We start from the raw sequence: 16,395 nt of genomic DNA on the forward strand, positions 1-16,395 counted from the left end.
CAAGGAACTGAACATACCTGGGTTGCCATTTTTATGTAAATGCAACTTAGACTATTTCTACAGGTAACTATGCCCGTAAATGCACAGGAGAAGATATGTAAAGAAACACATCACAAGATGATGGCTCTTCCTGCTGGAAAGAGCAGTAGGACTCACTGATAGGGAGAGTTTAGCTTGTCCTGTACAATATTAAAGTTTTCCAACAAGAAGATATTTATGGATTCTTACAAAATTAAAAACGAATTTGTAGAAATATAGCATTGCCAACTTCTTCCTCAGTCTAGTCGCCACAGCACCAGAGTGATCTCTTTAGAAATACAAGGCAGACCGTGTTATCAAAACCCTCCAAGAGTTTTCCATCTCTTCAGAGTAAAAGTCAAAGTCCCTACTCTTATTCTTTCAGTTGGCCCCATGTGGTAGGCTGAAAATGCCCCTCACCCCAAAGATATCCATGTCCAAATCCCTGAGACCGATAAATGTTACCTTATATGGCAAAAAAGGGGGGGAGGGGTGTCCTTGCAGATGTGATTAAAGATTTTGAGGTAGGAAGATGATCATGGATTATCCAAGTGGGCCCTAAAAGTATCACACATATCCTTACGAAAGGGAACTAGAGGGAGAGTCTGCACACACAGAGGAGGAAGGGATACAAGGAGGAAGCAGAGAGAGATTTGAAGACGCTGGTGTTGAAGACTAGGCGATGTGGCTTCAAGCCAAGGAATGCTGGCAGCAACCAGAAACTGGAAGGGACGAGGAACAGATTCTACCCTAGAGTCTCAGGAGGGAGCACTGCCCTGTTGATAACTTGATATCAGCCTCCAGAACTTTTGAGAGAGTACGTTTCTGTTGTTTTAAGTTATCAACTCTGTGGTAATTTGTTACTATAGCTACAGGAAATGAATACACCCCCTTACCTAACACTGACACGAGAATCCACCTCTTTTTGCCTTGTTCATTCTGCTACAGCCACTATGCCCTCCCTATCATACCTGAATATGCCAAGGTCACTCATCTCAGGGGGGCCCTTGCAGTCGCTAGTGCCTTCTGCCTGAAAGGGAAGTCATCACAAACCAGAGAGGCCCTTCCTGGCAACGTTGTATAAAATAGCATGCTTCCTAGTCACTCTATTATCCTGATTTGTCTTCCTGACTCTAATCGCTACCTGAAGTATATACTCATTTGTTTTGTTTTTTCTGTCTGTCTCTTCCGTGATAGCTGGGACTTTATTATTGTATCTTCAATGCTTAAAGCTGTACTTGGTACACAATAAGTACTCAGAAAATATTTGCTGAATGAAGGACTGGACAAGCTTCAAAATGCTACTTAGAAACGATATTGTTCACTGAAGAGTCATTATCAAGATGGAAGTCATGATCAAGAAAGGAAAGGAAGACAGCATCCTTACACTTCTGTGTTGCAAGTACTCCAAGTATAAATGAGCACATTTCCAGCTAGAAATATGAATACCCCACAAAGAGTAAGGCCCATCTGAGGGAATCAGTGTTTCTTGGTGAGGCAACATCCTTAGTTATGGCTCAGAGAAATGCAAGTGGATTCCTATCTGTATAGGACAGAAGCTCAGACATGCCAGAGATATGGGGGCTTAAGGGAGGCTTGACTTTGGTGCTAAATTCTGTGAAGATAATATTTACAGCATAGAGAGTTTTTTAAAAAAATACAATCAAGACTTCAACTTTCTAAATTTAACATCTTCAAAAGTACCACATAAATATAAACATTTCTAGGAACCTTTCAGTGACAAAAATAAAGCTAACAAGTTTCGGGCCTAATTCTACGAAAACCACTGACATCAGTGTGCAGAAGAGAGGAAATGAGAAGAAAACAGGTAAAAAGATCAGCAGAGGTAGTCTTATCTTTAGACATACCACGGTTTCACCTTTATGACTCAATATTATGCCCTCCACCCCATTTTTTATAAAAAATTTTTTTTTTTACCCCATGTCTTCATACTCGATTTAGCAGGCCAAAGAATATTTTATTATCACTTTTCTAAAATGAAAGGGTTTTTCCTCTTCTGAAAAGGTATTTTACCTATATCTAGAACACTCAATCCGGACAACGCTCCAGTCTTCCAGATCAGAGCTACCAAACTATGCTTCTCTGAGCCTTAACTATCCCTGGAGGTGCCTCAGTGGGTAGGGTTTCAAGGTCCCCATGTCTGCTTCAAATCAGAATACTTTTCCTAGTTTATATATTCCGAGTCAGATTTCATCTGGGAAGGAAAAAAAATCCCACTGCATAAAATGAATGAAAAAAACCCACAAGCCTGGCCAGTGGAGGCTTTGTTATCATCTGAGTGCCAGACAATCACTGGGGCAGAGACTGTCAGTTGCCACACGACACCCACTACACATTTCTTCCTTATTTACAGAATTCCAACTGACTTGGGATAACAATGCACCAGCTAAAAGGCTAGAGGTCCTAGTAGTCTCCTTTGCAGCTAAGTGGGGCCAAATGATTAAGCTTTTTGTGGGACTTCAAAAAACCCTGTTGCAAAAAAAGAGGCTCAGTTTACAGGTATAGTTTTTTGCTTTTTCACCCTTCTTCCTGATGCCCGGTCTACAGATGTAACAGCTCTAGCAGCTATCTCAGACTATGACGTGACCTAGAGGATGGAAGCTACGTATGGCAGAGTCAAAAGACAGAAGGCACCTAGGTCTCTGGTGAGGACTTAGAGCTCACCACTGCTATCAGACTGCCATGTCCATAATATCTTACACGAGGAAATAAACTCTAAGCCAAGTTATTGCTCATAGTCCACCTTAACCTTAATATACTCATTATGCCTACCACATCTGTCTTAGGCTGTATGTTCGTGTGTGTGTGTTTGTGTGTGTGTTTGTGTGTACGGAGAGGGAGAGAGATTTATCTCAAGGAAACGGCTCATACGGTTGTAAAGGCTAGGAAGCCCCAAGTCTGTGGATCAGGCAATCAGGCAGGTGGCTTCTCCTGTCTCATACAGTTGCTGATAAACTCGAGATGGGCAGATCAGACAGCAGGCCGCTGAATCACAGGCTGCAGAGTCTGACGAGTCCCAAGGTCTGCAAGTAAGCTGCTAGCTCAAGTCCCAAGAACCTGAGGTTAGATGATGGCAAGCCAGATGCAGGATCCAGAGCGGGAGCCTTGCTGGAACATCCATTCATATACTGGAGGCAGGCACACCCCCAAGGAAACTCCCTTTCCACTGACTGGCTGTTCACAGCAGGTCTCAACATGGAGTTGATGATATCATTACATAACTGCCAAACCACTGCGAATCCAGGCCGAGCCAAGTCGACACACACCCTTAACCACCACAATATCACTTATTTCACTACATTGCCCTCACTGATTCCTCTTTCTCTTCCTGTATCCTCCTATAGGTGATTCTTGAGCAGTGTTATCCGAGAGAACTTTCGGCAATGATGGAAATAAATCCATATCCCTGTCTGCACAGTCCAAGAGGGTAGCCACTAACCACGTGCACGTACTGAGAACTTGAAATGTGGCAAGTGTGAACAAAGAATTCAATTTCTATTTTAATTCAAATTAGTTTAAATTTTAAATACCCACATGTGGCTAGTGCTACCCTATTTTCTGGAACGTTTGCAGTCTCTCCCCATCCCCCTGTGTTTTCAGTCTTGGCCATCTCATATACTTGCATAGCTTGACTTATTAAAGTGTATTTCAAGCTTTGACCTCTTGTTAACCAAGCTCCAGGTCTTCATTCAGATGATGTCCAGCAGGTACCTCAAATCAGGCTCTTCCTTTCGCTTCAAAAACTGATCCCACCGACTCTTCTAATTTTCTTGTTGCCCAAATTCAAAACTAGGCACTCATCTCTGACATCTTCCTTCCTTCCTTCCCATAAACTTCAAATGCCGATATTCCATCACCCCAGCAGGTCTCACATGCATCTTCTCCCTTGCAGTCTCAATACCATGTCTGCTCTCTCAGTCCCTTATTCCTCTATGACTATTGTGTCTTAACTCATCTCTCCCCACACTCTCTTGATTCTTTCACCTTACAAGATATTGCTGAATTAATTTTCCTTCAGCACGGTTCTGATATAACTCACTTGCTTAAAGCTTCAGCGGTTAGGCTTGCTGAATTAAGTTACCAAGGACACCTGACTTCCCTGGGCAATCACTGTGTTTTCTCCTTTCTGACAAATAAGGTTATATAACATTTTTGCTATATGTTCAATCACAGTAACAATACAACAGCAGCCTCATGGCTAAAAAATGTGCTTCCTCCTATTTTGGTCCTTATTTTCTTTCTCCTATTTCAAAGACCTTATTGGATACACTCTTTGTTTCTTTTTACCTCTAATTCTTTACGGAAAAATTAAAAGCATAAAAGTAAATTTGGTATACATTGCTCTGCCTGAAATCCAGTGTCAGCCAAAACACGTCCGACTACTTGATCTCCTGCTACTGCCTTACACACACCCTCCACGGCCAGATTGTATTAGTCATTGTTCCCCAAATAGAGCCTGCACTTTTCTGCCTCCATGCATGCTGTTCACAACACTCAAAAAATCCCTGACCTCTGACCTAGTAAGTCCTTTGACATCTTAGATTACAAATCCAATTCATCCTTCATGGCCTTTTAAAAAAAGCTCAGCTTCTTTTCTGATTTTCACTATGCCCTATTACCAACCTGATGTGTTCTTTCCTGTCTCTTTTAACTAAAACTCCACTATACCACTTTTATATTTTTAAGTCTCGTATACACACAAATCTTAAAAGTAGTCTATGTGATGGGATTATGGATGGCTTGTTTCCCCATTATTTTCCCATTTTTCTACAAAGAACATGCATTACCTTTATCATTAGAATGAAAAAAAATATGCTGGAATAAAGGTCAGCAGGGGCCATCGGCAGGCTTTACGGAGAAGCGAGTCTTAGCTGCTGGACTTGAAGGGTTCTCAGTACACTGCCAAGATCATTCTCACTGTCAAGGCTGATGCACACATGCATCAGGATTACCCTACCATTCACCTCACTGATGCTCCTTTTTGTGGACTCTGCATTCCTTGAGCAACTTCCTGATTATGTGCCAAGAAGGAGAGAATGTGCTGGACACAAAAAGGAGTGTTTTGTCTCTGAAATATTTCTCATTGTGATTTATTCATTTGGCAACATAATTGTTTTGAAACTGTGCTTCTTACATTTGCTGGACCCTAATTCACACTCCCCAAACCCGTTGCCCTGGAGTCGATTCTGATTCATAGGTACCCTATAGGGGATCCACAGTGGTTACGAGCAGCTGACCTCTTAACCACTGCATCACCAGCTGCAGAGCTATGGCCACTGACCAAAAGGTTGGCAGTTTGAATCCACCAGCCCCTCCTTGGAAACCCTATGGGCAGTTCTACTCTGTTCTATAGGGTTGCAATGAGTTGTAATCGACTTGCCAGCAATGGCTTTGGTTTGTTATTTTTGGTTTGATTCACACTCGGTTGTCTGTATATTTTCATTCTCCTCCCCAGCTCGAATGCTCCTTAAGGCAGAGGCTATTTTACACAACTGAGTAGCCCTGCAGGGCCTAGCCCCAATGACTCTGCACAGAATGTATGGCATTTATGTAAGACATCATAGGAACACAGTACTTGGAAGTGAGACAGAACCTCAGTGATCATTTATTGATAAGCTTTCTAACTAAAAAAAAAAAAAAAATGAATTCAAGAAGATGAGTAACTGTCTCATGATCTCGTAACAGACCCACAGCTGAAGGTCCAGCTCATTAAATACAAGGAAATGTCACGATATTAAAATAGACACAAATCCACCAAAATAAAAGGGGCAGTAAAAATATCTAAATAATATATGTGAAAAGTGGTTAAATGGTCGAAAAAGGAAGAGACGTATAGTCAAACGACCCCTCAGAAGGTCTTCCAATTTCAGTTCCACCATGTAAAGAGTTTGGAAGTCACCCCTGTGTTTACAAATCATAGTTGAACAAACTGAAAATGAATGCCTTTTCTTGGACCCGTCAGAGAACTGAGGCTGCAGGGCAAACCACCACCCTGAAAATTTGGAGAGACAGTCAAATACACAGCATCTTAGCCAAGATCTGCTTATCTGATGCAGAAGCTATTGGAGCCAGAAACTGGTAGGAACAAGTAAACAGGAATTTTGACAAACTGCTCAAGGCTGAATGTGGGCTAGCTTGAGAATGAGAAATGCAGTCTTCGGGGGTCCCCACGCTTTAATGGGTTCTACCTCCAGGAACCCTACGAAGTTCTCTTACTGAAGAACCAAGAAAGATTCCCTCCTGGCTCTGACATGGTGGGGAGGGAGGAGTAGAAGTTACGGAATATACTCAGAGCATTCTCCACAGCAAAGGTCTACTGTCCAGGAGAAACAACGACCATAATCTAACCTAGGGGGAAGAGCACACCCCCGACGCCAGCCCCATCTAGCCTTCCTGTCTCATGTAAGGGAGGAAAAAGCTAAAGCACACTTGTGAAGGACACAGCCCAGAGATTCAGGCCCACTAATACACTGAGATTTAATCATAAGACTATCGGGTGCTTCCCTTCCCCTGTGCCTTATCATCCCCACAACAGGGTTCCCGGATAACAACAGTGGCCTACAACTGAAAGAGCCGCAGGACTCACGCTGTATCTGGGGAGGAATTCTTAGGGAAGCCCAAGGACAGCAGGGGAGACAAAAACAAGAACGCTACAGGCATGCATCACTTAACGTCTGCTTGGACAACATCTGACTGCGGATACATCTGTGGTCCTATACGGTGTTTTTTTGTTTTGTTTTTAAAGGGAATACAGCTCTCCTTTTATTTATTATTTATCTCGATGGTTTTAAAGACCCCAAACTTCCAGAGTGAGTGAGCAGCGGTGCTCCAGGGCGCACCCCAATCCTCGTCCTCCACCTCCTCCTGGCTTCATCCACCTGCCCAGCAGCCATGCAGCCTTTCACTCCTAGTGCAGCGCAGCGCCTGCTACAGCTCCTCCACTCCTGCCACAGGTGCTGATGGCACCTGCCAGGCCCAGGGCGCTCCTGGGCTCCCGGCTCCAGGCAGCAGCTGCACGTGATCAGGAAGTGGTCACACCAATAGCGCAGTGGCAGCCAGGGCCACCACTGCCAGCTGCGCTCCTGGCACCCACACACACAGTTCTGGTGGCCACCTCTCCATGCCCCCCGGGCAGCTCCCCTCAACTGTGCACCCGACCGACACATGCAAAGTTCCAATCTGGCTGTGGGTGCAGCCCCTGCTTGGCCAGCCACACACCCAGCAAGGACGGCCTTCTGTATCCAGTGGATCCAGCCCTTGGGCTTTGTCCAGCAGGCTCCTGTAAGGTTTTAATATAATAGGCTTTATAGGGATTTAGCTACAGATTGTACAGGGACTGCCTGTATATAATACGGTGTTCGCAAAACGGCCAAATCAAATAACATCCTATCTCACAGAACTTATCATGGGCGTTAAGTGCCGCATACCTGTGGAGGATCGGGAAACCTCTGACACCTGTAGCTACTGCAAACATAAAACACGGTCCAACTCCTAACCATGTTGACATAAGACCTCACACAAAAGGTCTATTTACCTTCCTTGCTATTATCCAATACATCATGCCCAGCTTTCAACAAGAAAATTACAAAGTATGCTAAGAGGCAAGAAAAAACACAATCTTTTTTTAGAAGAGGCACAGCAAGCACCAGAATCAGGCTCTGATATGGCACAGGTTTTGGAATTATCAGGAAAGGAATTTAAAACAGCTGTGACCAATATGTTAAGGGTTCCAACAGAAAAATTATAGACATGCAAGAACAGATGGGTAATGTAAGCAGAGAGATAAAAACTCTAAGACAGAATCAAAAAGAAATGCTAAAAATCAGAAACACTGTAACAAAAATGAAGGATGTCTCTGATGGATTCATCAGTATGCTGGACATGGCCAAGGAAAGAATCAGTGAGCTTGAAGACAGGTCAACATAAACTTCCCAAACTGAAATGCAAACAGAATAAATAATGAAAAAAATGGAAAAAAGCATCCAAGAACGGCGAGACAATTTTGAAACTGAACAGAATATCTAAGAGCTATGGGAAACTGAAGCATAGAGATAAAGGTAAAATAAGATATGTGTAAAAAGAATGCCAGGAGAAGAAAAGGGGAAAGGAGCAGAAGAAATATTTGAACTAATAATGGTTGAGAATTTTCCAAAATTAATTAGACACCAAACCACAGATCCAGGAAGCTCAAAGAACACCAAGCAGGATAAATACTAAAAAATATACACCTAGTCATATCACAAGAAGCTCTGGTGGTGCGATGGTTAAGTGCTTGGCTGCTAACCAAGAGGTCAGTGGTTAGAACCCACCAGTGGTTCCTTGGGATAAAAGACCTGGTGATCTTCTCCGTAAAGATTACAGCCTAGGAAGCCCTATGGGGCAGCTCTACTCTGTCATATAGGGTTGCTATGAGTTCAGAATCGACTTGACAGCACACAACAACGACGAAAACAGGCATATCATATTTAAACTACAGAAAACCAAAGACAATGGGAAAATCTTGAATAAAGCCAGGGGGGAATAAAAGTGTTTCCTATAGAAGAATACGGATAGGAATTACGTCAGACTTCTCGTTAGAAACCAGGCAAAGAAGAAGACAATAGAGTGAAATATTTAAAGTGTTGTTGGGGGAAAAAAAAAAAACCCCACCAACCTACGATATGTCAGTGAAATTACCCTTCCTAAATGAAGAAGAAACAAAGACTTTCTCAGACAAACAAAAACTGAGGGAATTCATTGCCGGCGAACCTGCCCTGCAAAAAAGAAATGTTAAAAGGAGTTCCTCAGGAAGAATGAGGGTGGTATAGTCACAAACTCAGATCTATATAAAGAAAGGACGAGCACTGAAGAAGGATAAACAAAAGTAACATAAAATCTTATTTTTTTATTCTTAATTGATCCAAAAGATAATTGTTTAAATATTAACAGCAATAATATATTAAGCGATTATAGGATATTGATAAATGAAAAGAATGATAGCAATACCATAACAGGCAAGAAGGAAGATAGGAATACTCTGCTATACGGTACCTACATTACACACAAAGCAGTATAGTGTCATTTGAAGGTGGACTTAGTTAATATGTATATTGTATACTCTAGGACAACCAGTAAAAAAAAAATGAACCCCCCAGGGAATATGATATTAAGGACTGACCTAACAGACAAAATACAGTTACAGAAAAATCCAAAGTAAAAATGCTATAGTACAAACAAATGTAACAAATCAACTCCTAAGACAATTTGTGATAACAATTATTGGGTAATGAATGTGGCGGGCATTGTTCTGAGTCATTTACGTGTACTGACTCATTTATTTCTTAAAATTATCATCCTTATTTTCAAATTAAGAAATTGAGACACAGACATTAAATTACAGGCAATCCCCGGACTATGAACAAGTTCCGTTCCTAAACCGGTCTGTAAGTCAAATTTGTATGTAAACTGAAAGAGTTAGGTAAACTGTCAGGTAACAGTTTGCTACTAATGCTGTCGTATATTTCATGGAACGAGCCCTGGTGGCTCAGCTGCTAACTGAAAGATCGGCAGTTTGAACCTACTACCTGCTCCATGCGAGAATGACATGGCAGCCTGCTCCCATAAAAATTAACCCAGTGCCGTCAAGTCGATCTTGACTCATAGCGACCCTGTAGGACAGAGTAGAATTGCTCCATAGAGTTTCCAAGGAGCGCCTGGCAAATTTGAACCATAAAGATTACAGCCTTGGAAATCCTACAGAGCAGGTCTACTTTGTCCTACAGGGTCACTAGGAATTGGAATCGACTCAAGGGTAATGGGTTTTTTGGGATATCTCACAGATTAGAGTTCTACTACACCTATAAAAAATTCACATAACAATGATTAAACTGCAAATACATATTCAGGTTAAAAAAAAGTTTAGCACAATTTTAATAGACAAGTCCATGTGTCCATATATATGCAATAAAATTACACTACTATTATTTCTTAAATTCAAATAGCAACTGGATATACATAAAGTATACAGCAAAAGGTACTATTTCAGTGTTTCCCTTTATTTTGCAACTGATGCATACTTAGCAATGAATGATTACAGAAAGTCACTACCTTTATCCAATTTTCTAGCTCTGGATAACTTTTCTTGCGATCTCCTTTTCAGTTCTTGGACTGGGATACAAGCCAATGCTTTCTCCTGGAGAGCAAGGTTCTCATAGACCAGCACATGCTGACCATTGGACTGAAGCATCTTTAGAATAGTTGAATTAGCAGTAACCTAATAGGAAAAAAAGAAATTACTGAAATTAGCTTTTATCCACGTTATAAAAATAACTTATATAGTAAAAACATTACGGCTCTATGATTTCGTAAATAAAGGGGGATGTACGTATTCACTGAAACGTAACAATTATACATAAAACCTTTGTAACATTAATATTAGGAAAGAGTCACATCTGTGTCAGTGTCTAAGGCGTAGCTATTATGCATTGCTACTGAAGATATATTTGACCAGCGATATACTGAATTCTTGACCACAGTTTGGATCAAGATAGGCTATAAGCAATGCATCTGTCAGCCCTTGGTATTTCAAAACACATAAAGCCAAAAAAACCAAACCCACTGCCATTGAGTTGATTCTGACTTATAGCAACCCTACAGGACAGAATAGAACTGCACCAGAGGGTTTCCCAGGCTGTATATCTTTACAGAAGCAGACTACATCTTTCCCCTGCAGAGCGGCTGACCTTTTGGTTAGCAGCTGAGCACTTTAACCACTGTGCCACTTGAGCTCTATTCAAACATATGGAAGACATAAAAAAAATTAACTCTATTCAGCATTAGCAAAGGAGTGCTCAAAAAGGGTGAGGAATTACAAAAAATTCCTTTAAGAGGAAAGGTAGGTACAAATAGATTAAAAGAATATACCATCGCAACATGCCCTCTAGAGAGGGTGGTTATGGACAGTAAAAAAATAAAATAAAATTCCCAAGGGCAGAGGAGTTACAGGATCCAGAGCAGGAAGGGGCCTTGGGGCAAGCACGAAGGAAACTGTTTGGACTCTGCACAGGAACAGCCAGAGATTTTAGCTTCTCCCTCCATCACCCCTGCCACGGCCCCTCCTGAGCAGTGAGCATGGACGCTTAGATCACAGAAGGAAGGGGGATGCCCAAGCTCAGGACAGATGCTCCTGGCACACCCCCTACTTTGCAACACGGCCTGCTCCTCCCCAGAGTGGCTGGAAGCAGATCCAGGGTCCACAGACAGGCTAACAGGAACTGCACGGGATACAGAAAAGGACTAACGTGTATCTTCAGAGATCTGAGCGTATACTGCACTCAGAGAAAGACTCATCTATGGACTTCAAATAGCTAAAATAAAGAAGAAGCTACAGATGGTATCAGACAGCAGAATAAAGTTTGAGCCAAGGTACTCTTTGAGAATGCAGTGTACACACCCAAAAACCAACTAGACATTGAGAATAAATCTAGTAGTTCTCAAATACTAACTGAAATTCTAGAAAGAAACTAGAAACAATGAAGACAAAAAACTCTCAAAGAAGTAACAGAAACAAACCTCTGAGAGCTGAAGTGCCAGTGTGAATGAAAACAAAACAAAAAAAGGCATATGATGGTGACACTTTCTAAGTGTAAGGGCAAAAACAAAATCCTAAAATCCTCCAAGCAAAAAGAAACATTAGTTGCAAAGAAAAAAAACAATCTGATACCAGACTTTGTAATGGAAACAGTAAGGTAAGATCTTTGAAATTCTGAGGAAGAATGACTGGGACCATAGAATTCATACCCAGCCAAAGTAACCAAACAGAACAGCAAAATAAATGCATTTTCTGATATGTAAACCCAAAACCTAACCCATTGCTGAGTCAATTCCAACTCATAGCGACCCTACGGGAAAGAGGAGAACTTGCTCCATACGGTTTCCAAGGAGCGTCTGGTGGATTCCAACTGCTGACCTTTTGGTTGGCAACCAAACGCTTAACCACTGCGCCATCAGGACTCCTTCTGATATGTAACAAAGCAGAAAGTGTATCACTTCCGAACCCTATCTGAAAGATTAGAGAAGTTACTATAGCCAAAAAATGTAAATATATATACGTACATACATACCCACATATACAGAGGAGTAAGGCTTAGGATAAGAGCAGCATGGGCGAGTTAAAAAAAAAAAAAAACTACTACAAATTCAGCTGTGATTGTTACAAATAAATAACACACCTGAAAAGCAGTATCTCAAATGATCTCCTAAGGAAGGCAGCGGGGAACAGAGCACAGGAAGAATAAAAGCTTTCTGACATTCCTGTCTTATGGTAAGATGATGGTAGGAAAATATAAAATTAAAGATTTGCGTTAAAAATTTAAGGTCAATAATTTGTTGTTAGTTGTTAGTTGCCATAAAGTCAGCCCCAACTCATGGCAACTCCATGCATAACAAAACGAAACGTTGCCCGGTCCTGCGCCACCTTCACGATCCTTGAAATGTTGGAGCCCACTGTCGTGGCTATCGTGTCAATCCATCTCTTTGAGCGTCTCCCTCATTTTCACTGACCCTCTGCTTCACCAAACACGATGTCCTTTTCTAGTTACTGGTCTTTCCTGATGACGTGTCCAGAGTATGCAAAGCAAAGTTTCATCATCCTCACTTCTAAGGAGCATTCCAGTTCTACTTCCTCTAAGATTGATTTGTTTGTTCTTCCGGCACTCCATGGTATATTAAATACTCTTCACCAAAGCCACAATTCAAATGCAACAATTCTTCTTCCATCTTCTTTTTCCACTGTCCCACTTCCACATGTGTTTGAGGTGACTGAAAAGACCATGGCTTGGGTCAGGTGTACCTTAGTCATCAAAGTGACATCTTTGATTTTTAGAACTTTAAAGAGGTGTTTTGTAGCACACTTGCCCAATGTGGTATGTCATTTGATTTCTTGACTGCTGTTTCCACAGGCATTGATCATTGATGCAAGAACAATGAAATCCTTGACAACTTCAATATTTTCTCCATTTATTATAATACTGTTTATTGGTCCAGTTGCGAGGATTTTCATTGTCTTTATGTTCAGATGTAATCCTTACCGAAGGCTGTAGTCTCTGACTTTGATCAGTAAGTGCTTTAGGTCATCTGCATACTGCATACTGCAGGTCGTTAATGAGTCTTCCTCCAATATCGGTGCCATATTCTTCATATAGTCCAGTTTCTCAGATTATTTGCTGAGCATACAGATTAAATAAATACAGTGAAAGGATATAACCCTGACGCACACCTTTCCTGATGTTAAACCATGCAGTATTCCCTTGTTCTGTTCACACGACTGCCTCCTGGTCTATGTACAGGTTCCACATGAGCACAGTTAAGTGTTCTTGAATTCCCATTCTTTGCAATGTTATATATAATTTGTTATGATACATCCAGTCAAATGCCTTTGCATAGTCAATAAAACACAGGCAAACATCTTTCTGGTATTTTCTGCTTTCAGCCAAGATCCATCTGCCATCAGCAATGATATCCCTCGTTCCACATCCTCTTCTGAATCCAGCCTGAATTTCTGGCAGTTCCCTGTCAATGTACTGCTGCCAACCATTTTTCAATTATCTTCAGCATAATTTTACTCGCATGTGGTATTAACGATATTATTTGATAATTTCCACATTCTGCCGGATTACCTTTGGAATAAGCATGTATATAGATCTCTTCCAGTCAGTTGGCCAGGGAGCTGTCTTCCAAATTTCTTGCCACAGACGAGTGAGCATGTCCACTGTTGCATATGTTTGTTAAAACATTTCAATTTAGTATTTCATCAACTCCTGGAGCCTTGTTTTTCCCCAAGGCCTTCAGTGCAGTTTTGACTTCTTCCTTCAGTACCATCGGTTCCTGATCGTATGCTACCTCCTGAAATGGTTGAATGTCGGCCAATTCTTTTTGGTATAGTGACTCTGTGTATCCTTTCTATCTTCTTTTGATGCTTCCTGCATCAGTCAATATTCTGTCCATTGAATCCTTCAATATTGCAACTGAAGGCTTGAATTTTTCCTTCAGTCCTTTCAGCTTGAGAAATGCCGAGTGTGTTCTTCCCTTTTAGTTCTCTAACTCCAGGTCTTTGCACATTTCATTATAATACTTTACTCTGTTTTCTTGAACTGCCCTTTGAAATCTTTTGCTCAGCTCTTTTACTTATAATTTCTTTCACTTTAGCTACTCTACATTCAAGAACAAGTTTCAGAATATCTTCTGACATTCAGCAGTCAAGAAATCAAACAATGTATTACACTGGGCAAATCTACCGCAAAAGGCCTCTTCAAAGTGTTAAAAAGCAAAAACGTCATCTTGAGGGCTAAGCTGCGCCTGGCCCAAACCATGGTATTTTCAATTGCTTTATATGGAAGGGAAAGCTGGACAATGAATAAGGAAGACCAAAGAAGAATTGATGCATTTGAATTATGGTGTTGGCAAAGAATATTGAACATACCATGTACTGCCAAAAGAATGAACAAATCTGTTTTTGAAGAAGTATAGCCAGAATGTTCCCTAGAAGTGAGGATGGCAAGACTTTGTCTCACGAACTTTGGACATGCTATCAGGATGAATCAGTCCCTGGAGACAGACATCATGCTTGGTAAAGTAAGAGGGTCAGCAAAAAAGAGGCAGACCCTTGACAAGACGGATTGACACAGTGGTAGCAACAATTAGCTCAAACGTAACAATGACTGTGGGGATGGTGCAGGACAGGGCAGTGTTTCCTTCTGTTGTACACAGGGTCACTAAGAGTGAGAACCAACTCAACGGCACCTAATAACGTGAAACCGTACAACAGGGGATCTGAACCTAGACCAGGTGGGCGGGTGAGAAGGGCTTCCCCGAAGATACGATACTCATGGTGAAATACTGAGGATGAGAAAAAGCTAGCAAACACGGAAGAGGAAAGACCACTTTGCTGGAAGGAACAAAACGCAGGTGGCTTTTGGAGACTGTAGTTTTAATAAGGAAAGCAAGTTGCAAGAGGATGAGTCGAATTGTTAAAGTGGTGCCCCAAAATAGGCTACGCGCACCAAAGGAACTATACAAAATGGTCTACTGGGACATGGGTAGAAAACAGTAGAACTTCTATTTGTATTATTTTTCATCCAAAAGGTAAAGTGATTAAGTTTTAATAACATTTAGTATTTGGATTGACAGTGACTCCCTCCACTTTATGGAGAAGGAACCCTGAGAGAAGAGATAAAGCGCCACAAAATAGAGGGGTTAACGGTGGCAGTGGGCTCTTTCCTACTTCTGCTGTCACCATGTTACAAAGTTTTGCAGTTCAAATGTGCCTGGTTAAGTGGATATATTACGTAGATTTAACTAATTAAGCCTCCATCTCACTTAAAAAGATTACAAAGAACTCTGGGCATCGAAGACACAACTACTAACGTACGCGCATGTAACAAAAAAACGACAGGGACAACACGTCCCTCACTTTGTCAGTGTCAGCCCTTCCGTAGTTAGTGATTTTTTAACAGACTTTTTTTTTTTTTCAATTGGTTTCAGGTTCATCAGATAAATTCCGATGTTTAAGAAAAGATCAATAACAATCTATTTTGATCCGAAAAAATTAACCCCCTAAATTTGAAATGATCAATACCATTTAAAATGTAGATTTATACCCATATTCATTGAATGATATACTGTAAACAACTTTTCAAGTTAAAAATATTTACTCTTTAGCTCCTTTTTTTACATTGCTTTATAATGTACACGGTATATTACGCACAACATACCGTTGCCGTCAAGTCGATTTCAACTCATAGCGACCCTACAGGACAGAGGAGACCTGCCCCATTGACTTTCTAAGGAGCGCCAGGTGGATTTGAACTGCTGACCTTTTGGTTAGCTGATGTAGCTCTTAACCACTATGCTACCAGGGTTTCCACATAGTATATCAAAATAGTATATAGTAAAAAAAAAATTTAAAAAAGTACATGTATATAAATATATTGAGAGTATATGCTCGAAAATATTTTACTGATAGGGCACATACTGAAGGAAGTATGGAGACCCACTAGACGAGGACATAAGAAGGGAAGATGACATCATGAGTGGAGATGACTCTTCATGAAACTTGGCTGTGAAGGGGAAGAGAGGAACAAAGGAGGGGCAGGACCCAAGGATATTTGTTGTCTTGTTTATAAGACAGGAAAGCTTAGAGGAAAAGTTCTTAAACATTAATTTGCTTGTTAAAACACAGATCCCCAAGTTCCCTTTTCCCCCATTTTGGATTGAAGGAGTCTGGGGGTATGTCCTGAGATCTGCATCTCCAGGCTATTCTGATACCAGTGGGTCAACCAAAAATGAAAACTGGCCTAGAGAAAGGTTTAGGTGCCACTG

General features: G+C 41.2%; 1 protein-coding gene across 2 annotated transcripts in view; it reads right to left on the reverse strand.

Annotated features, from left to right (window-relative positions):
• NGLY1 (N-glycanase 1) overlaps positions 1–16,395 on the reverse strand; it is a 65,202-nt gene that overhangs the window by 22,916 nt on the left and 25,891 nt on the right. For both annotated transcript variants that reach the window (XM_010595547.2, XM_003415725.4), the window contains exon 4: positions 10,126–10,291. In XM_010595547.2, the coding sequence (XP_010593849.2) occupies positions 10,126–10,291 (166 nt within the window). The remainder of the gene's footprint in view (positions 1–10,125; positions 10,292–16,395) is intronic.

This window comes from Loxodonta africana, chromosome 27, assembly GCF_030014295.1.
Source record: "Loxodonta africana isolate mLoxAfr1 chromosome 27, mLoxAfr1.hap2, whole genome shotgun sequence".
NCBI lineage: Eukaryota > Metazoa > Chordata > Mammalia > Proboscidea > Elephantidae > Loxodonta > Loxodonta africana.